General features: G+C 41.2%; 1 protein-coding gene across 1 annotated transcript in view; it reads right to left on the bottom strand.

Annotated features, from left to right (window-relative positions):
* Nucleotides 1–4,035: 4,035 nt before the first annotated feature.
* Nucleotides 4,036–22,980, bottom strand: part of LOC141051128 (uncharacterized) — a 161,206-nt gene continuing 142,261 nt past the window's right edge. The window contains exon 22 of the mRNA XM_073548014.1: nt 4,036–6,147. Within this exon, the coding sequence (XP_073404115.1) occupies nt 5,508–6,147 (640 nt within the window). The 3' untranslated portion in view covers nt 4,036–5,507. The remainder of the gene's footprint in view (nt 6,148–22,980) is intronic.

The following is a 22,980-nucleotide window of genomic DNA, read 5'->3' as shown; positions in this document are numbered from 1 at the left end:
GGCTAGGTGTTCACCTTAGTCAGCCAGCTGGGGGGAAGCTGACCAGAGTGGATTTGTGTTGAAGCTGAAGAGATAGACAGGCCAGAATCGCTCTCTGAGAAGAGAATGCTATGTGCACCAAACTGCAAGTATCAGTGGTTGCTATGGACAATAGCAGTTTAATTTGACCAATCTGGGACTAGCTCAGTCATGTTTTAGTAGCCACGGTCTGTTCTGTTAAGTTAATGCCTGGACAAGGCTACCGATTTGCATTTATACTTTTGTTTGGTACTGTGCAACTAGTGAAAAAAAAACCGTCACATTGTTTTGATACAAGAATCCAGTGCATGCTACCTAATGTGTACCTGAGAGCGTGAATCCTTACAATATATAAAAATAACAAAGTTAAATATTCAATCCACATGGAATATTGCTTTGCATTTGCTTTTTGGATAACATATGTCTGCTAATAACTAATGTAAGGATTCACTTGCTTTCAGGCAGATGCATTTTTATATTTTTACTTGTATATTATTTTTATTTATCCATTTATGTGCACACAGTGGTCCATATTTGTGGACCACAGTGGTCCACCCCAGACCACTCTCGGTCATCTTTGAAAATTCTTGGAGAACAGGAGAAGTCTCAGAAGACTGGAAAAGAGCAAATGTTCCTATCTTCAACAAGGGGAAGAAGGTGGACCCAGCCAACTATAGGCCAGTGAGTCTCACTTCTACACTAGGAAAGATCTTTGAACAATTTATTATTATTATTACATCAGATATGTAAGTAATGGATAAGAATGAAGTGATTAGCCAGAGTCAGCATGGGTTTGTAACTAATAAGTCATGTCAGACTAAGGGTACCGTTACACCTAGCGACTCACCAGCGATCCCGACCAGCAATATGACGCGGTCAGGATCGCTGGTGAACCGCTAGGTGGTCGCTAGTGAGCTGCCACTCAGGCAGATCTCACCAGCGACATCGCTAGGGACGGGGATCGCTACTTACCTGTCAGACGCGGTGATCCTGCATCCTCCCGCCCGGCTCCACGCGTCGCTCGTCGTTACAGCAGGAAGCGCCGCAGGAAGTGGCCGACGAGAAAAGGTCCAGCAGCTTCTCGCGCGATCAGCGATAACCAGCGGGGGAGCTGGTCGGAGGTAAGTATCACACGCAGCGATATCACTAGCAATATCGCTGTAACGTCACAAAATCGGTGACTTTACAGCGATATTGCTAGCGATATCGCAGTGTGTAACGGGGGTTTAACTTAATTTCCTTCTATGACAGAATCACTAACTAAGTGGATCAGGGAAATGCTGTAGATATAGTATATCTTGACTTCAGCAAAGCATTTGACAAAGTATCTCACACAATCCTTATTGAAAAAATGACTAAGTATGGAATGGACAAGGCAACCGTTAGGTGGATACATAACCGGCTTAGTGATCGGACCCAAAGAGTGGTCATAAATGGCTGCACATTCAGTTGGAAGAATGTCTCAAGTGGGGTACCACAGGGCTCTGTCCTGGGCCCTTTATTGTTTAACATCTTTATTGATTATTTAGATGTTGGAATTAAGGGTAAACTGATTAAATTTGCTGATAACACAAAGCTAGGAGGGATAGCTAATACTAGAGAAGAGAGAGAGAGGATTCAAAAAGATATAAATAAACTGGAGCAGTGGACAGCAACTAACAGAATGGTTTTTAACAGGGAAAAATGCAAAGTACTACATCTAGGCAATAAAAATGAAAAAAGCATATACAGAATGGGAGGTATAGGGCTAAGCAACAGCATATGTGAAAAAGACTTGGGTATACTAATAGATCATAAACTGAACATGAGTGAACAGTGTGATGCAGCAGCAAAAAGTCAAATACAATTTTGGGATGTGTTAAAAGAAGCATACAGTCTAGATCACGTGAAGTCATTATTGCCCTTTACTCCTCTTTGGTCAGACCTCATCTGGAATACTGTGTCCAGTTTTGGGCACCACATTTTTAAAAAGACATCAACAAACTGGAGCAAGTTCAGAGAAGAGCGACCAGAATGGTGACCAGTTTGCAAACCATGTCTTATGAGGAAAGGTTGCAGGATTTGGGAATGTTTAGCTTGCAAAAGAAAAGAATGAGAGTAGGCTTAATAGCTGTCTACAAATTTCTCAAGGGCTGTCACATTGTAGAAGCATCACCTTTATTCTCATTTGCACAAGGAAAGACTAGAAGGAATGGGATGAAACTGAATGGGAGGAGACACAGATTAGATATTAGACAGAGATTAGATATTAGAAAAAACGTTTTGACAGTGAGGATGATCAATGTGTGGAACAGGCTACCACGAGAGGTGGTGAGTTCTTCAATGGAAGTGTTCAAACAGAGGCTGGACAGACATCTGTCTGGAATGATTTAGAGAATTCTGCATTGAGCAGGGGGTTGGACACGATGACCCAGGAGGTCTCTTCCAACTCTACTATTCTATATTTTACTGGTATTATTAGCACAGTACATAACAATATTTAGGTTACTTTGCTTGTTCATATATTTTATGGGTATTTAATGTTTCCATGTATTATTCATGAATGCCATTGGATCACTATCTTGTTATGCCGTGAGAAAAACTTTCACTCTGCTACCGGGGATCTCACCGAGGTCACCGCAGTTCAGCCCGGCTGGGAACACAGCCTCAGTGACGTCACCGATAGTCACTGACGCTGCGCTCACAGCAGCTCATTCATCAGTGGTTCTCGGCCTGGACGGTCATATCTGGCACCGTCTAGGTTGAAAACTGTTTATCTCCCAGATATGGATTATGGTGTGGGAAAGAACGATGGACAGATATGGTATATTGTTGTTTTTTTAGTTTTATTACAGGAGATCGAGGGCTTCGGTGGAATTAGGTTAGGTCGTAAGTAAGGTTTAATTAAGATTATTAAAGGTGTCTGAGTCATTCTTTCAATTAAAGGACTTTTACTGGGTGTCTGTGTTTTCATACAATGTGACTATGGGGTTAGTAATGGGGGTGTCTTATTGACGCCTCTCCTTTACTAACCTTGGGGCTTGATATCACCTGACAATACAAAGGTGACATCAACCCCCCCATCTATCACCCCACTTGCCACCGCTTCAGGGCAAGTGGGAAGAGCCAGGCAAAGCGCCAGAATTGACACATCTACTAGATGTGCCTTTTCTGGGCAGCTGCGGGCTGGTATTTTTAGGCTGGGGAGCCAATATCCAGGGCACCTTACCAGCCTGAGAATACCAGCCCCCAGCTGTCTACTTTAGCAAGGTTGGTTGTCAAAAATGGGGGGACCCAGCGCCGTTTTTTAAAATGATTTAAATAATCAAAAAATACGGCACAGGGACCCCTCTATTCTTGATAACGAGCCTTGCTCAAGCTGATAGCTAAGGATTGCAGTCCCCAGCTGTGAGTTTTGCCTGGCTGGTTAACAAAAATACTGGGGAATCCACGCCGTGTTTTATTTTTTTAAATAATTTATTTACAGCGCAGGAGCGGATGATGAATACTCCTATCATCCGCTCCTGCTCTCACTGTTATTAGCGGCTGTTGGTGTCCCATGATGGCAGCAGTTGTCACATCATCTGACACCAGTGACCAGAGGTAAACTTTATACCTCCAATCACAGCTGAGTGGCTTTCTGACTGGTGGGGATGATTTCTCCGCCGATCAGAAGTGTTGTTTGCCGCGCTGTCATGCACATGCAGTAAACACCAGATGTTCGGGCCCCCCCATTCAAATGAATGGGGTCCAGGTACTGTTCTGGTACCCGGACTTTTTGTAACTGTTCGTCCGAACCCGCAGGACTCTAACATCCAGGTGACCACCCATCTCTACACATGAGGTTTCTGAGTACATTCTTTATACATAATCTGGTTTCATTGTACTGAACCATTTATCTTCCCCATGTAAATGAGTCACCACCTATATACTATGGTATAGTTATCACACATATAATCTTCTTTATGTGCCGCTTTTGTTGACAAGCTCTTCCCCCTTTTTTAAGGCAGCTGGGTAACATTCACACAGATACAAAGTTCTTTTCTCAAAAAGGAAGGTTTATTTCAAGTCATAACCCTTCAGAAAATTAACAGAAATCAGCCTTTTCTTTGGCATGAAACGTGTAACGAAATAAACAAATGATTCCTCTAGAAGATTTACACTCTTAATACGGTTTGGCAGTCTGATTAAGCATACTAGAGGTCTTTCCACCTAATAATAATCTTAATTTTTAAATAGCGCTAACATAATCCACAGCGCTTTACAGTTTGCACACATGATTATCACTGTCCCCAATGGGGCTCACAATCTAAATTCCCTATCAGTATGTCTTTGGAATGTGGGAGGAAACCAGAATACCAGGAGGAAACCCAAGCAAACACGGGGAGAAGGAGGAAACCCACGCAAACACGGGGAGAACATACAAACTCCTTACAGATGTTGTCCTTGGTGGGACTTGAACCCAAGACTCCAGTGCTGCAAGGCTGCAGTGCTAACCACTGAGCCACCTATACTCCCAGAGCATGTCTGAGGCAGCTGACCTGCCTTAAGTAGGCCTTTTCAAGACCTGGTACTGGAGGTAAGGGAGCAGCGAACTCAACACAGCTCTTTCAGCTACTCGTAAAACCCAGACAACTCTCAGCACTATATCTGCTGGAGCCTGCTTTCTGGGATTCACTTCACAGAGGCTAGGCATCTCGGTGACACAAACACTGAATCCAGAACTTGCCTGCAGCCTTTCACTACATATATTTTTCTATTTTTCATATAAGTTCTAAATTACTTTCGCTTTGTCATTTACTTGTCTATATCTTGACTTTCTCTGTTGCATTTTTTTGTACAATTTGTACTTTAAACAGTTTGGGAGTACAAATTTATGACGAACTTTGACACTCTCAGTGCTGGAATGAATGTATCGCATGGATTTATGTCTTTTTACATCAATTAAGGAATTTCCTTTTAAAACCATGGGGGCTTCACAACACAGAACTAGACCCCAATCAGAGGACCATAAAACATCCGAACTCCTTATCTATGAACTGGTCCAATATTTATATTTATGTTTCTCCCTCTCCCATATTGATAGTTCTGCTTCACGTCACTTGTCTTATCTATTGCATTTTTTCTAGGCTGTATTGTGCATAAATATGTGACTTCAGATTTTGTATTAGTTAGCCTGATGAAGAGACCTGAGTAGTCTCGAAAGCTTGCAATGTGTTACCATCTTTTCAGTTAGCCATTAAAAGGTATCAACTACTGAGGACTCTCAATCCTGAATATTTTTCTATCTACTGGCTAACACGGTACAAAGATATATATCTTTCCTGTACTTTAAACACATTACTTCTGCTCATGTGAGTATTTTTTGATAGTCCATGTACAGTAGTATGATGTTAGATTAAAACCTCTCACTTTCTTTGTTTGATAATGGCTATCCCATGAGATTTTTGATGTTCATGAAGACTTCTCCCCTGTGTGACTTCTCAGGTGTCTAACAAGCTTTGAGTTATCTATAAAACATTTTCCACATTCTGAACATGAAATGGTTTCTCCCCTGTGTGAAGTTTCTGATGTTTAGTAAAATATGATTTGCTTCTAAAACATTTCCCACATTCTGAACATGAATATGGCCTCTCCTCTGTATGACATCTGTTATGTGTAACAAGTTGTAATTTAGTTGCAAAACAATTCCCACATTCTGAACATGAAAAATACTTCTCCTCTGGGTGATTTCTCTGATGTCTAACAAGATTTGATTTCTTTACAAAACATTTACCACATTCTGAACATGAAAATAGGTTTACCCCTGTATGAATAGTCTGGTGATTAACAAGACTTGACTTATCTGCAAAACATTTCCCACATTCTGAACATGAATGTGCCCTCTCCTCTGTGTGAATTTTCTGATGTCTAACGACATATGATTTGTCTGTAAAACACTTCCCACATTCTGAACATGAATATGGCTTCTCCCCTGTGTGACTTCTCTTATGTGTAACAAAATGTGACTTATCAGAAAAACATTTCCCACATTCTGAGCATGAAAAAGGCTTGTCCCCTGTGTGAAGTTTATAGTGTCTAACAAGATTTGATTTGTTTGCAAAACATTTACCACATTTTGAACATGAAAATAGCTTTTCCCCTGTATGAATGTTCTGGTTTTTCATATTATTTGATTCTTTTTCAAAACATTTTCCAGATTCTGAACTAAATGACTTTGTCCCTGCGTGAAATGTCTCATGTTTATCAAGATCTGATTTCTGGTTACTATATTTCCCACACTCTACCCCTTTGCAACTTTTATTTTTCTTACTAGTCTGTAATGAATCAGAAGATAGAACCTGTTTAGTAGGATTAGATGAAAGATCTTTGCTGTGTATGGATGATGGTATATCTGGAGTTATGGCATTAACTTCGGTTGAATCTTGTGTAAGATCAAGGTCATCTGATTTAAAAACAAAAGATGTCTGCTGACCCTCTGTTCCACTTGTACAGTCATCTGCCAAGAATAAAAGTGATTATTATTTTGAATAAACTATCCTTAAAAATTATATTCTTACATTTCTATATAAAATGTCCATAGAATTTGCAAGTAACACTACAGTTCAAAAGTTTGGGGTCACCCAGACAATTTTGTGTTTTCCATGAAAACTCATACTTTTATTAAACAAATGAGTTGCCAAATGAATTTAAAATCTAGTCCAGACATTGACAAGGTTCGAAAAAAAGATTTTTATTTGAAATAATAATTTTCTCCTTCAAACTTTGCTTACGTCAAGCAATGCTCCCTTTGCAGCAATTACAGCATTGCAGACCTTTGGCATTCTAGCAGTTAATTTGCTGAGGTAATCTGGAGAAATTTCACCCCATGCTTCCAGAAGCCCCTCCCACAAGTTGGTTTTGCTTGATGGGCACTTTTTGCGTACCATATGGTCAAGCTGCTCCCACAACAGCTCAATGGGCTTGAGATCTGGTGACTGCTCTGGTCACTCCATTACAGATAGAATACCAGCTGCCTGCTTCTTCCCTAAATAGTTCTTGCATAATTTGTAGGTGTGCTTTGGGTCATTGTCCTGTTGTAGGATGAAATTGGCTCCAATGAAGAGCTGTCCACAGGGTATGGAATGGCGTTGCAAAATGGAGTGATAGCCTTCCTTATTCAAAATCCCTTTTACCTTGTACAAATCTCCCACTTTACCAGCACCAAAGCAACCCCAGACCACCACATTACCTCCACCATGCTTGACAGATGGTGTCAGGCACTCTTCCAGCATCTTTTCAGTTGTTCTGCGTCTCACAAATATTCTTGTGTGATCCAAACACCTCAAACTTGGATTCATCTGTCCATAACACTTTTTACCAATCTTCCTCACCACCATTACTCCCCAGCAACATGCCCACTGTCTTGGGGTCATACTTGATTCCGAGCTTTCATTCACCCCCCACATCCGATCACTGGCTCGCTCTTGTTATCTGCACCTCTTGTTATCTGCAACTCTCTACTAATCAGTCTCCCTCTTACCAAACTCTCCCCTCTCCAATCCGTCCTGAATGCTGCAGCTAGGATCATATTCCTCACCAATCGCTATACCGATGTCTCTACCTTGTGTCAGTCCTTACACTGGCTGCCCATCCACTTCAGAACTCAGTATAAACTTATTACCCTCACCCACAAAGCACTCCATGGCTCAGCACGACCCTACATCTCCTCCCTAGTCTCAGCCTACTAACCGTGCCCTCCATTCTGCTAATGACCTGAGGTTAACATCCTCATTAATCAGAACCCTCCCACTCCCGTCTCCAAGACTTTTCACATGACGCGCCGATTCTTTGGAATGCACTACCCAGGCTAATGCGATTAATCCCCAATCTCCACAGTTTTAAGCGTACCTTAAAAACGCAATTGTTCATACTGGCCTATCGCCCCAATGCACTAACATAAATATTCCTGTGTGGCTCATTTCAAAATTTTTTAACATATTCAGGTTCCTCGCATCATGTTCTCACATGCCTTTTGCATTTAATAGCCCTCTGTGTCTGTACTGTTACATATTTAGACTGTTAACTGGTTCATGCAGCAACAGAAACACCCGATTCTTACACTAGGGATGGTCCTAACAATAAAAGCAATTGTTATCATCCACCTTTCGTGTCTCCCCTTTTCCCTTATAGACTGCAAGCTGGCGAGCAGGGCCCTCATTCCTATTGGTATCTGTTTTGATCTATGTGTTTATTGCTATGCTGTAATGTCTATTGTCTGTAGAAGTCCCATCTATAATGTAAAGCGCTGCGGAATATGTTGGCGCTATATAAATAAAATTATTATTATTATTCCTCTGTTCTATGTCTGTGTTCTTTTGCCCACATTAGGCTACTTTCACACTTGCTTTTTTTTGCAGCGCGTTTTTCTCGCAAAAAAATGCATGGAAAAAAACGTATACAAACGCATACAAATGCTGCGTTTTTTTTCAAGCATTTTTATGCGCATGCATGAAAAAAACGCAGCGTTTTTATGCGTTTTTAGTGCGTTTTTACCGCGTTTGCGTTTTTTTCCAACATTAGTTGGCCTCACCAAAAAAATCAAGATAGGGTTAGGATTAATACTAACCCAAACCATGACTTTACTAACCCTAACCCTTAACCAAACCATACTAACCCTAACCCTTAACCAAACCATACTAACCCTTAACCAAACCATACTAACCCTAACCCTTTACCAAACCCTACTAACCCTAACCCAAACTCTAACCCTAACTAACCCTAAACCTTAACCAAACCATACTAACCCTAACCCAATCCCTAACCCTAAACCCCCTTAACTAACCCTAACTCTAACCCAAACCCCTAATTTCCATTGTCTAACCAATGGTCAACAAAAAAACGCATGCGCAAAAAAACGCATACGTAAGCATGCCAATGCGCACGTATGCGCACCCATAAATTTACAATGGGTGTCTTGCTGTAAAAAAACGCATTGCGCGGGCATGCGTTTTTTTGAGGCAAGTCGGACACCCAAAAAATGCAAAAGGATGCATTTTGTGCGCCCGAGCGCACACCACAAAAAACGCATGGGCGTAAAAACGCATACAAACGCTTGTGTATGCGCACATAAGCGCATCCCATGCAAAATATAGGGAAAAAAAGCGCATGCGTTTTTTAACGCTAAAATACAGCGCAAAAAAACGCAAGTGTGAAACCAGCCTAAATCTTTTCCTTTTATTAGCCAGTCTCAGATATGGCTTTTTCTTTGCCACTCTGCCCTGAAGGCCAGCATCCTGGAGTTGTCTCTTCACTGTAGACGGTCACACTGGCGTTTTGCGTGTACTATTTAATGAAGCTTCCAGTTGAGGACCTGTGAGGCATCGATTTCTCAAACTACAGACTCTAATGTACTTGTCTTGTTGCTCAGTTGTGCAGCGGGGCCTCCCACTTCTCTTTCTACTCTGGTTAGAGCCTGTTTGTGCTCTCCTCTGAGGGGAGTAGTACACAACGTTGTAGGAAATCTTCAGTTTCTTGGCAATTTCTTGCATGGAATAGCCTTCATTTTTAAGAACAAGAATAAATAGCCTTCGGGGGCAGGGCCTCTCTCCTCCTGTACCAGTTATGACTTGTATTGTTTAACATTATTGTACTTTTATGTATACCCCTCCTTACATGTAAAGCGCCATGGAATAAATGGCGCTATAACAATAAATAATAATAATAATAATAATAAATTGTCGAGTTTCACATAAAAGTTCTTTTTTTCTGGCCATTTTGAGAGTTTAATGGAACCAACAAATGTAATGCTCCAGATTCTCAACTAGCACAAAGGAAGGTCAGGTTTATAGCTTCTCTAATCAGCCAAACTGTTTTCAGCTGTTCTAACATACTTGCACAAGGGTTTTCAAGTGTATTCTAACCATCCAATAGCCTTCTTACACAATTAGCAAACACAAAATACCATAAGAACACTGGAGTGATGGTTGTTGGAAATGGGCCTCTATACACCTATGAAGATATTGCATTACAAACCAGACTTTTGCAGCTAAAATAGTCATACCATATTAACAATGTATAGAGTGTATTTCTGAAACATTTAATGTTAGCTTCATTGGAAAAAAACTGTGCATTTCTTTCAAAAATAAGGACATTTCTAAGTGACCCTAAACTTTTGAACGGTAGTACAGTATATGTAGCATAATTCAGTGGTGCCACAAGAAAAAAAACAGATCACAATATAACTGCAGACTTCAGCTTAGAGCAAGGACAAGTAGAACATGCTTGAGTTATTGTATTAATTATTCTTCACAAATAATGAAATGTCATCAAATAGTAAATAGCTGAAAATTAGATCAATAAAAACTTTTACTCATCCCTGAAAAAAATAAGCCTCCATTAGAATTCATCTGTCAATAGAAAATTAGAGGATCTCCACATTACTAGATCTCCACTCGTCAAAATCAACATGTCTTCCATAAATCGATGAGTCTCATGTCCCTTCGTTTTTGTACCTTGCATTATGCCCTGCCACAGAAAAGTGTCCACATGTTTAGCATTTCTGTAGCAGGAATTACCCTCTTCATTGATGAAGTGCATGTCTCCTGGAGAACTCATCTCCCGAGATAGTGATGTGCGCATGCTCCACCTCTGGCGGCTATTATCCAGAGACCCACAACACAGGGAAATTATTGGAAAAATGGACTCCCCTCACAGATGCCGACATCTGAGAGCTCAGGGCCCGCAGCACTGCCCTGCTCCTGGTCTCCTAAATAGCAACCCTGCATCCTCTGCTCAGTGTGTCTTGGACATGGTGACTGACAGCTCAGTCATCCTATCTCAGTATGGGAGGTGCTGCGTTTCTTTCAGTTGAAATTTTCAGTTCTCTGTTCCAAGTGATTACTCAGCTACTTAGCTGATCTGTCAGTCCCTGCCAGACTTAGCATCTCCATGGTGGTTTGCCTTGTATTTCTGTGCTTTGTTTGCCTGACCTTGGACCTCATTCTGACCATCCATTTGCCTAGCTCCTTTACTCTGATCCGCTATCTTCCTGGTATTCTGACCTCGGACTGTGACCTGACTTCACTTTTGTCTTCTCCCTTTACTTTACTACGTGCTCTCTTAGTATCTGACCCCAGAACCTTCGTCTACCTTGCCTCACGGCCTGTCCGTGAGAAGTCACTAGCATCACAGAATCTAGCAAATAGATTCAGTAAGTCACCCTCTGTAAAAGTTTCATTTTCAAATATTCCTCATCATTCCTAAAATTCCCCTTCAAAATACACTTACTATTTACTATAAAAATCAACAATATGATAAATTTCTTGTAGCAATGATGTGGATTATTAATGATTGATTGTTTACACTATATTAATATGCATCTTAAAATCTCATGGACTAAGCTACTTTATTGAATGCTATTGCCAGGGGAATTATTACATATGACTATTTAATTTAATTTGGTATTGTTTACTATGAACTTCTCTGTATACCTCGGTAGAAGTTATTATATGATTCTATAATTGTTGATATATTCATACATTTATTTGGTTTAGCCTTTAACTTGCTACTTACATACTATTAGAGTTCTTGCCCCATTTCATTCAGCTCTCCTTTCTGGCTTTAAATTTGTTTTTATACTATAAATATCAATAAAATTATTATTTTGTCAATCATTTTAATATCACTTCCTTATTACCATGGTAAAATAAGATACTTGGCAGTTTGTGTTAAAACCATTCAGGAGAAGTTGCAAAATAAACTGTTGGGTCCATTTTCTCCTCTCCATTTCGGAAAATGTTAGGGTTACAAAAACAAGTTAACAAAAAAAAAAAATTCAATTTTGCATTCCACTTATTAATATCTGTGAAGCACCTAAAGGTATAATAAACTTCTGGAAGGTGGTTATTGATAATAGGCGCAATTAAATTTTCTAAAATAAAGGGTATGTCAAAATTTTAGCTATACCTGTTCATGCAATGGTTGTACTTGTGCTTATTGGAATGTGCTTATTGTAGAATAAGGCTGAAGGCAGAAAAGCCATAAAGGAATATATTTAGAAACAATGGTTAAAGAAACACGTACAGTTAGGTCCACAAATATTTGGACAGTGGCCGAATCTTTGTGATTTCAGCTCTGTAGGCCAACAATTTTGGATGTAAAATGAAACAACTGAGATGCAGTTGAAGTGGAGACTTTCAGTTTTAAAGGGAATCTGTCACCTCATTTTTGGCCTATTACCTGCGGCCACCGCCATCAGGGGCTTATCTACAGCATTCTGTAATGCTGTAGATAAGCCACCGATGTAACCTGAAAGATAAGAAAAACAAGTTAGATTATACTCACTGGGGGGTGCGGTGGGTGTCACGGTCTGGTCCGGCGCCTCCCAAGGAGTATGGTCCGGAGCATCGGCCGAGGGTCTCGGCCGGTTCAGTGCATTCCGATCGGTTGGTTTGGGCTTTTCATGCTAGGCATCCTGAGAAGCCTGGGGGTCCAGTGGCCCCCCATTAAGAGGGGGGTACTGTCATGGTTGTGGACAGGGTTCCTTCCCTGTCCTCTCAGGGTTAATTTTGTATGGCCTCCTTTTGGTGTGGGGAGGGCTATATTTACCCGCCTTCATTTGGGGATCCTTGTCAGTGATACATCTGTCTGGGCTGTGTGTCTGACTCCTGGTGTGCTTGCATACTGTTTAGTCTGATTGCTTTCTGGTGTATGACCCGGTCTGTTTTCTCGTTCTGTGCATTGCCTTGTGACTCTGTACTTATTGTCTGTTTCTGGCTGTGACCTTCGGCTTGCTAATCTAACTTCCCACCTGTCTGCCCCGTTTGTACTGCACCGCTATCTCTGTCCTCCTGACCTTTTTACTATGCCCTGACCACTCTTAGCGTCTCACCCTTTGGCACTTTATCGACCTCCCGACTTAACTTCGGTATGATCAGACTACTCTCCGGCTTTACCGGTCACCGCCGCAACTCGGTGTCTGGCTCCGCCTCCGGCCACTCCCCTGGTGGTCATGTGTCTCAGATCATACGCTCTGGCAGGTAAGCTCACCGCAGCCCTCCTCACACACTCTCTGTCCTTGTGTAACACAAACACAGACTCCTGCTGTAAGTCTGCAGCAGGGTTCTTGATACATTTTATATTATCATCCAATAAAAATTATATTTTTTTACCAATATATTCCTTGACTTATTCACGCTTTCTATACATTTTGTTTTAGTGAATATCCACACTAATGAAGTGATCTATTGGTGATTATTGTTCACCTTGCTGTTGTATAAGAACATGGAGGGCGTTGATCTCTCTCATCAAGTCATCCAGTTATATAGCGCCATAAGAAAAACTAAGGTGTGGTGTAAGAAGCTGGCCATGCACATCATACAGATGGCAATGTGTAAAACTTTCCTGCTATCACGATGTGCAGGCCAGACAGAGACCTTACTTCAGTACCAGGAGGTAGTGATCTAGTCCCTAATATTTGGAAGTCAGGAAGGAATGGGCCCCAGTACTTCCAAAACTGAAGGTCCCTGTATTATACCAGGGCAACATTTCCCCGGTGAGGTCCCTCAAACCTCAAAGAAAGTAAGGTTGCAAAAAGATGCAGAGTGTGTTATAGAAAGGTGATGCGAAAGAACACCACTTGACTATATGACACCAGCCCTGACAAACTTGGCCTGTGTATAAAAGACTGCTTCAAACTGTACCACACCTCCATGGACTACTAAATTTAATTGACTTACACAACTAACATATGCCAACCTGACGCACTCTACACAATTTACATATTCCAGTACATTATAAAAATCACATAAGAGGAAAACACTAGATCAATGCCAATATAGGGTCACTTGAGGGGTTTGCACTCTTTAGGCACATCAGGGGCTCTCCAAATGCGACATGATGCCCACAGACCATTTCCTCAAGGCTTGAGTTCCAAAACGTCACTTCTACCTTCCAAATCCTGCCGTGTGCCCAAACAGTAGTTTTCCCCCCCATATGAGGCATTGGTGTACTCATGATAAATTGCACAACAAATTTTCGGGTCCATTTTCTCCTGTTACCCTTGTGAAAATTAAAAAAAATTGGGGTTAAAAGTACATTTTTGTGGGGAAAATGTGATTTTTTTTTATGTTCACAGCTCTCCATAATCTCTGTGAAGCACCTCGGGGTTCAAGGTGGTCACCACACATCTACACAAATTCTTTGAGTAGACTAGTTTTCAAAATGGGGTCACTTGTGGAGGGTTTCCACTGTTTAGGCACATCAGGGGCTCTCCAAACGTGACATGGCATCCGCTCTTGACTCCGGCCATTTTTGCGTTCAAAAAGTCAAATGGTGCTCCTTCCCTCCCGAGCCCTGCCGTGCCCCCAAACAATAGTTTAACCACACATACTGGGTATCGGCATACTCAGGAGAAATTGTACAACAACTTTTGTGCACAACAAATTTTGTGGTCCATTTTCTCCTGTTACCTTTGTGAAAAAATATATATCTATACACGTGGTCAAAATTGTTGGTACCCCTTGTTTAATGACAGAAAAACCCACAATGGTCACAGAAATAACTTGAATCTGACAAAAGTAATAATAAAATAAAAAATCTATGAAAATGAACAAATGAAAGCAAAACATTGCTTTTCAACCATGCTTCCACAGAATTAAAAAAAAAATAAAGCTCATGAAATGGGCCTGGACAGAAATGATGGTACCCTTAACTTAATATTTTGTTGCCCAACCTTTGAGGCAATCACTGCAATCAAACAATTCCTGTAACTGTCAATGAGACTTCTGCACCTCTCGACAGGTATTTTGGCAGGTCCCGTTCCCAGAGATGCATTGCGCCAATGACCTTTGATGACGTCGCGGTCTCGCAAGACCGTCGCGACATCAGCAAAGGTCATTATTGCAATGCATTACTGGGAACGGGATCTGCCGCGTGTATCGCTGAAGCCTGGGGACACTGCACGGGACGCCGGAAGGTGAATATAACCCAAGTTTTTTATTTTAATTCAATTTTTTACAGAGATATGGTACCCAGAGCCTGGAGGACAGTCTCCTCTCCTCCGGACCATGGGTACCATCCGCAAATGTTCTGCTTACTCTTCGCATGGTGGGCACACCTATGTGGGTGGAATTGCCGCGATTCCGCCAAATAATGAGCATGCTGCGTATTTTTCCGCAATGCAATTCCGCCGTGGGAAAATCCGCAGCATTAGCACAGCATTGCGGAATCCCAATGGTTTTGTAGATTTTCGCTGCAAAATCGTGCGTTAAAAACGGCCGCGAAAACACGACAAAACCGCGATGTGTGAACGCAGCCTTAAATTTCTGAATAGTATGTGCAACTGTAGTCACAGAAACATCAAGCTGCTTGGAGATGGTCTTATAACTTTTACCTTTAACATGTTTATCTATAATTTTTTTTCTACAGCACAAGGAGTATCTGTAGCCCTCTATACAGGCCCACTCACGGATTCCAAGATTGTAGACACCTGTGATGCTAATTAGTGGACACACCGCGATTTAACATGTCCCCTTTGTCACATTATTTTCAGGGGTACCATCATTTCTGTCCAGACCTATTAAATGAGTTTTATTTATTTATTTTTTTAAATTATGTTGAAGCATGGTTGAAAAGCAATGTCTTACTTTCATTTGTTCATTTTCATAGATTTTTGATTTATTATTACTTTTTTCAGATCCCAGTTATTTCTGTGACCATTGTGGGTTTTTCTGTCATTAAACGAGGTGTACCAACAATTTTGACCACGTGTGTATTTTTATATTATATATATTTTTGGCTCATGTAAAATTTTTGTAAGTTAATTTTTTCCTTCCATATTGCTTTCGTTCGTGTGAAGCACATGAAGGGTTAATAAACCTCTTGAATGTAGTTTTGAGGACTTTGAGGAGTGCAATTTTTAGAAATTTTGGGTACTTTCACTTCAGATGTGTTGTGTTTCTGAAAAAAAATGGTTTTGTAGATTTGACCTATCTAATCTATTAAAATGGGCATACAGGTTATAGACTGCTGATGAGAGTGATCCCTGTATGTCTCATATCAGATGCCTTATTGCTGAGATATCATCTTTTATCACTTTATGTAAGTTACCCCTTCCAGCTTATGGGGAGCACGCAGCCCGGAAGATAACTCTACCTCTAGAGATTATTTTACATGAAGGGGATGTTACCAGTGTGATGTGTAATGGCCGCTTTCTGCTCTCCTGATCTCACTGCAGAGCTGTGTGTGATTATACCTGACACATCTGCAGGTTACTCTCAGCTTCAGCCTCCGTCTCACAGGCAGACAGGGTTACAATATTTTTGCAATACAGCAGAGCTCAAGAGCTGCAATAAATGTGTGTGCAGGAAGACAAAGTTAATTTCTCCTGTTCTGTTAGTTACTTGTCTCACACTGGTAACTCCCATTTCATGTATAATAATCCCTGAAAGCAGAGTTGAAGACAAAATCGACAGCACCTCAGATAATAGCCCTCATAAATGACGCATAGACAACAAGTAGCAGACACATTTCAATATCAACTATCCAGAGGAGGCTGCGAAAAAACAGGCTTGTATACAAGTGAATTACTGCAAAAAAGGTTACTACAAAGGACCACAAACAACAAGAAGAAACTTGTTTGGTCCAACAACACGAGGACTGGAAATCTGTAATGTGATTTGTGGAGTCAAAATCTGAATTTTTTTGCTCCACCTGTCATGTTTCTGTGAGATGAAGAAATTGAGAATAGTTCGTTTTTAAATATGCGGTGCCCACTGTGAAGCATGGAGGTGCTGTGCCAGTGGCATTGTTGCTGATTTATTTGAAAATTGATGGCACACTTAATCAGTATGACGACCGCAGCATTCTGCAGCAACCGCCATCCAAATATGTTTGCAACTAGTGGGAACATCATTTGTGTTGCAAAAGGACAGTGACCCAAAACTCTGCAGGCTTTCTAAGGGCTATTTGAACAAGAGAGGGATGGAGGCTGCTCAAGATAACACGACCTCCACAATTATCCATCTTCAACCCAACTGAGTTGGTTTGGGATGAGTTGGAAGCAGAGTGAAGGTAAAACATCCAACAAGGCCTCTGCATCTCTGGGAATTCCTTCAAGATGGCTGGAAAGCCATTTCAGGTGAACCATGATGAAGTTGCTTGTGAGAATTATAAGGGGATGTAAAGCTGTCATCTGAGTAAAAGGTGGGGTGAAGGGTGGACTTTGAGAAATCTAAGGTTTAACACATATTCTGGTTCGTGTCACCCGTGTTTCTTTGCTCCTTGTTTCCATTTGTGTTAATTTATGGGTTTTGCTGCCAACATTGTGAATCTGCAAAGCGCATTTTGAAATAAGATCAAAGAAAAGCATTTTATGAATAGGTGTCTCCAAATTTTTGACTGGTATTAAAATTGATTTGGTCCCCAAGAAAAAGATTAGAGTAGTATCTAGCTTGGTAGGTCTTGGCAATCCAAACTATCATACAGGTCAAAAATTTTTATCAGATGAGCTTTTTGACAGCATAAAATACATTTAACCCCTTAGGGACTGAGCCAATTTTGACCTTAATGATCAGGCCAAGTTTTTGAAATCTGACCAGTGTCACTTTACAGTATGTGGTAATACCTCTGGGATGCTACAAAAGATCCCACTGATTGTGAGATGAGACTTTTTTTGTGACATATCGTACTTTATAACAGTATTCAAATTTGTTACATAGGACTTGCGTTTATTCGTGAAAATATTGGAAATTTGGGGAAAAAAATGTTGCAATTTTCAAACTTATGCCCTTAAATCAGAAAGTTATGTTACACAAAATAGTTAATAAATAACATTTCACACATGCCTACTTTGCATCTGCATAATTTTTTTAAAACATTTTTTTTGTTAGGAAGTTAGAAGGGTTAAAAGTTGACCAGCGATTTCCCATTTTTTACAACAAAATTTACAAAAACTTTTTTTAGGGACTACATCACATTTGAAGTGACTTTGGGGGCCTATATGACAGAAAATGCCTAAATGTCACACCATTCTAAAAACTACACCCATCAACGCCACATTCAAAAATTTGTTGTGCAATTTCTCCTAAGTATGCTGATACCCCATAAGTGGGGGATATCTCCACTGTTTAGGCACATGGCAGGTCTCGGAAGCGAAGGAGCACAGTTTGACTTTTTGAACGCAAAAATGGCAAGAATCGAGAACGGACACCTTCTTACGTTTGGAAAGCCCCTGATGCGCCTAAACAGTGGAAACCCCTCACAAGTGACCCCATTTTGGAAAGTTGACCCTTCAAGGAATGCATCTAGATTTGTGGTGAGAACCCCCAGTTGCTTCACAGAAGTTTATAACAAAGATGTGAAAATAACAAAAATCACATTTTACCCACAAAAATGTACATTTAGCCCCAAATTTTTTATTTTCACAAGGGTGACAGGAGAAAATGGCCACCAAAATCTGTTGTGCAATTTCTCCTGAATATGCTGTTACTCCATATGTGAAGGAAAACTACTGTTTGGGCACACGGCATGGCTCAAAAAGGATGGAGTGACGTTTTGGAAAGCAGACTTTGATGAAATGGTCTGTGGGTGTCATGTTGTGTTTAGAGAGCCCCGATGTGCCTAAACAGTGAAAAAAAACACAAGTTACCCCATTTTGGAAACTACATCCCTGAAGGATTTTATCCAAGGGTATAGGGAGCATTTTTAACCCACAAGTATGAAACAGAATTTATCAATGGATAAGAGGAGAAAACGGACCCCATAATTTGTTGTGCAATTTGTCCAGAATGCGACAATACCTCATATGTGGTCAAAAACTTCTGCTTGGCCACATGACAGGGCTAGGAAAGGAAAGAGCCCTATTTGCCTGGGATAGATTGTGAATGGCATGTTGCATCTGAAGAGCCCCTGACATATGAAATCAGTATAAACCACCCCCAGAAGTGACACCATTTTTGAAACTAGATTCCTCAAGGAATTCATCCAGGGGTGTAGTGAGTATTTTTAACCTATAGGTGCCTCACAGAATTTTATAATATTGAAACATGGAAATATGGCATTTTAGTGGTAAAAATGTAATTTTTGTATCTTTTGCTTGTTTGTCAGGTACACAAGGGTTAATAGGTAAAACTAGACCCCACAATTTATTGTGCACATTCTCCCGAACACGGTGCTGCCCTATATGTTGTCAGTTATGTTTGGGCACATGTCAGGGCTGAGAAGGAAGAAGCACTGTTTGGCTTGTGGAGCACAGATTTTGCTAGAATATTTTGTGGGCGACATTTGACAGAACAGCAAAAAAACTCCAAAAGTGACCCCTGTTATGATCTCATTTTCTGCTCCACCAGCTGGGAGTTCTCCTTCCGTTCTCCCTCTGGTAGTGACAGGAGGTAGTGAGGTTAGTTAAATTGGTAATGGTCTGCCACCTGACGAGGAGGATAGTGATTGGATCTCTGGAGTATCAGACTGGATATAAGACAGCCAACGCCCTATCCTGTTGCTGGTGATTCAGTCTGTTTCTCAGGTCTTGGACTTCAGCTCTGCTCCAGTCATCTCAAGTTAAGTTTGTTTTTTGCTAATGTTCACACATGCTCTTGTTGTTTAACTCAGTTTTTGTGTGGTCAGCCAGCCCGGCTGGGCTGTGCTGAATTTCCACTCTTATTTATCTGTATTTGCCAATTTGTCCTTTCTGTCCTTTATTAGATTGGCCTCTTTTTGCTCTGTCTCAGAATATTCCAGAGTGCTGATATAGTGGGAGAAGTCTAGTGACTTCAGGGTTAATTTTGTTATCAGAAGCGTTGGATATTATTTTTGGTAGGGTTTTTTGGCAGATTGCAGACAGTATCTTTCCTTTACTGTCCTTTCAAGTTAGTTTGGCCCCATCGTTTGCTCAGCCTATTTTTCTGCCTTTGTTTGTGTTTTCATCTTGCTTCACCGTCAATAGATGTGGGGGGCTGTCTTTCCTTTGGGGTCTGCTCTGGGAAGTTAGTTTTCCTCTTTTCTTACTTTAGGCTTATTTAGCTCTCCGGTTGTGACGTGGCGTGCAGGATCACCGTAGGCACGCTCCACGACTGCTTCTAGTTGTGTGTTAAGATCAGGGCTCTACAGTCTGCATAGTTACCAACCTCTCTGGTTTTCTGAGACTTAGCGTGTGTTGCTTTTTTCCTCCTCGGTGACCCATTCATAACAGAATCACCAGCCATACCGCAGATTCTAGGGTACTCAGAAGCAGGAAGGAATTGTTTAACAAAAAAAAAAAAAGAAAGAAAAAAAGTGTCAGAATTTTTTTTTTTTTATATTTTTTCCTCTTTTTCTCTGGGGCCGTAGGAGGATTTTTTCTCTCCTAATGGAGATTAAGCAACTGTCTGATCGTGTGGAGCAACTTGCTGCTGAAGTGCAGGGAATTTCTACCTACCTCATTCAGTCACATGTTGCTGAACCCAAGATTCCTACTCCTGATGTGTTTTCTGGGGATCGGTCTAAATTTCTGAATTTTAAGAATTGTAAATTATTTCTTGCCTTGAAGCCTAACTCATCAGGGAGCTCTGTGCAGCAGGTTAAAATTGGCATCTCCTTGCTGCGCGGCGATCCCCAGGATTAGGCGTTTTCTCTGACACCTGAAAATCCTATTCTGACTAATGTGGATGCATTTTTTCAGGCTTTGGGGTTGTTGTATGATGAACCTAAAGCCGTTGATCAAGCTGAGAGAACCCTGTTGGCTACTGTTAGTTGTGAATAGGATCAGGGGTCTGCAATCCGCTAGCTACCAACCTCTCTGGTTTTCTGGACTTAGCTTGTATTTTTGTTTTTTCCTCCTCCGGTGACTCATTTATAACAGAATCACCAGCCATACCGCAGATTCTAGGGTACTCAATAGCAGGAAAGAATTGTAAAAAAAAAAAAAAAAGTGTCAGAATTTTTTTTTTTTAATGTATATTTTTTCCTCTTTTTCTCTGTGGCCATAGGAGGATTTTCTTAATGGAGATTAAGCAATTGTCTGATTGTGTGGAGCAGCTGGCTGCTGAAGTGCGGGGAATTTCCGCCTATCTTGCTCATTCACATGCTGCTGAACCAAAGATTCCTACTCCTGATGTGTTTTCTGGGGATCGGTCTAAATTTCTGAATTTTAAGAATAATTGTAAATTATTTCTTGCCTTGAAGCCTAACTCATCAGGGAGCTCTGTGCAGCAGGTTAAAATTGTCATCTCCTTGCTGCGCGGCGATCCCCAGGATTGGGCGTTTTCTCTGACACCTGAAAATCCTTTTCTGACTAATGTGGATGCATTTTTTCAGGCTTTGGGGTTGTTGTATGATGAACCTAAAGCCGTTGATCAAGCTGAGAGAACCCTGTTGGCATTAAGCCAGGGTCAGGATCCTGCAGAGTTATGCTGTCAAAGATTCCGAAAGTGGACGGTCCTTACTACATGGAATGATCGTGCACTGGCAGCTCTCTTTCGGAAAGGTTTATCAGAGACCGTAAAGGATGTTATGGTGGGATTTCCTGTTCCCTCTGGTCTGGATGGCTCTATGTCATTAGCCATTCAAGTTGATCGGCGATTACGTGAACGTAAGACTACACGGGAGGCGCTGCCACTTTCTGAAATGTCTGAACCTATGCAATGTGATGGGGTGTTGTCTAGGGCGCAACATCAGGAGTTTAGAAGGCGTAATAAGCTGTGTTTTTTCTGTGGAGACGCCTCTCATACTATTTCTCTCTGTCCTAAACGAGAGAAACGTTTTGCACACACATTTGCTGTGGGCAGTGTACAACCCAAGTTCCTTTCGGCAATTACTTTGATCTGCGCCTTGCCCACATTTTCCACAAAGGCTTTTGTGGATTAAGGAGCAGCTCTGAATCTGATGGATTTGGACTTTGCTAAATGTTGTGGCCTGTCCATGACGCCTCTGCAGACGCCTATTCCTTTGAGGGGTATTGATGCCACTCCTTTGGCAGAGAATAAACCTCAGTTTTGGACCCAGGTGATAATGCGAGTTGCCCCAGACCACCAAGAAAATTGTAAATTTTTGGTTCTGCATAATTTACATGATACTATTGTTCTGGGTTTCCCCTGGTTGCAAACTCATAACCCAGTTTTGGATTGGAAATCTGGGTCTGTGGTGAGTTGGGGTTGTCAGTGTGTTCTTAGGGACGCTCCTGTTTTCTCCACCTCTCCTCAGTCTCATGATATTCCTGATTATCTGGCTGATTTCTCTGATGTATTTAGTGAGAGTAAGTCTGCGTCTTTGCCTCCTCATAGAAGTTATAACTGTGCAATTGAGTTGATGCCTGGGTGTAAATTTCCCAAGGGTCGGCTTTTCAACTTATCTGTACCCAAACATGATGCTATGCGATCCTATATTAAGGAGTCGTTGGTGAAGGGTCATATTAGACCATCCTCGTCGCCTTTTGGCGCTGGTTTTTTTTTTGTGGCCAAGAAAGATGGTTCATTAAGACCGTGTATTGATTATCGTTCCCTTAACAAGATGACAGTTAAATATCAGTACCCGTTACCTCTGATGTCTGATTTATTCTCCAGAGTAAAGAGTGCCTGCTGGTTTACTAAGCTTGACCTCAGGGGGGCGTATAATCTTATTCGCATCAAGCACGGGGATGAATGGAAGACGGCGTTTAATACCCCGGAGGGACATTTTGAGTACCTGGTGATGCCTTTTGGGATCTCCAATGCCCCTTCTGTCTTCCAGTTCTTTATGAATGATATTTTTTGAGACTTTGTAGATAAGTTTTTGATCATCTATCTGGATGATATTTTGATCTTTTCTAGTGATTGATATTCCCATGTGGAACATGTCCGGACTGTGTTCCGGATTTTGAGGGAGAATTCCCTGTTTGTTAAGGGATCAAAATGCCTCTTTGGTGTACAGAGGATTTCATTTTTGGGATTTATCTTGTCTCCATCGACTATTGAAATGGACCCGGCCAAGGTACAGGCCATTTATGATTGGGTTCAGCCTACTTCTTTGAAGGCTCTCCAGAAGTTTTTG

Source organism: Dendrobates tinctorius, unplaced genomic scaffold (assembly GCF_039654945.1).
Source record: "Dendrobates tinctorius isolate UK_male_01 unplaced genomic scaffold, ASM3965494v1 ptg000155l, whole genome shotgun sequence".
Lineage (NCBI taxonomy): Eukaryota > Metazoa > Chordata > Amphibia > Anura > Dendrobatidae > Dendrobates > Dendrobates tinctorius.
The sequence above is the reverse complement of the archived record's forward strand: the minus strand, read 5'-3'. Positions and strand labels throughout refer to the sequence as shown.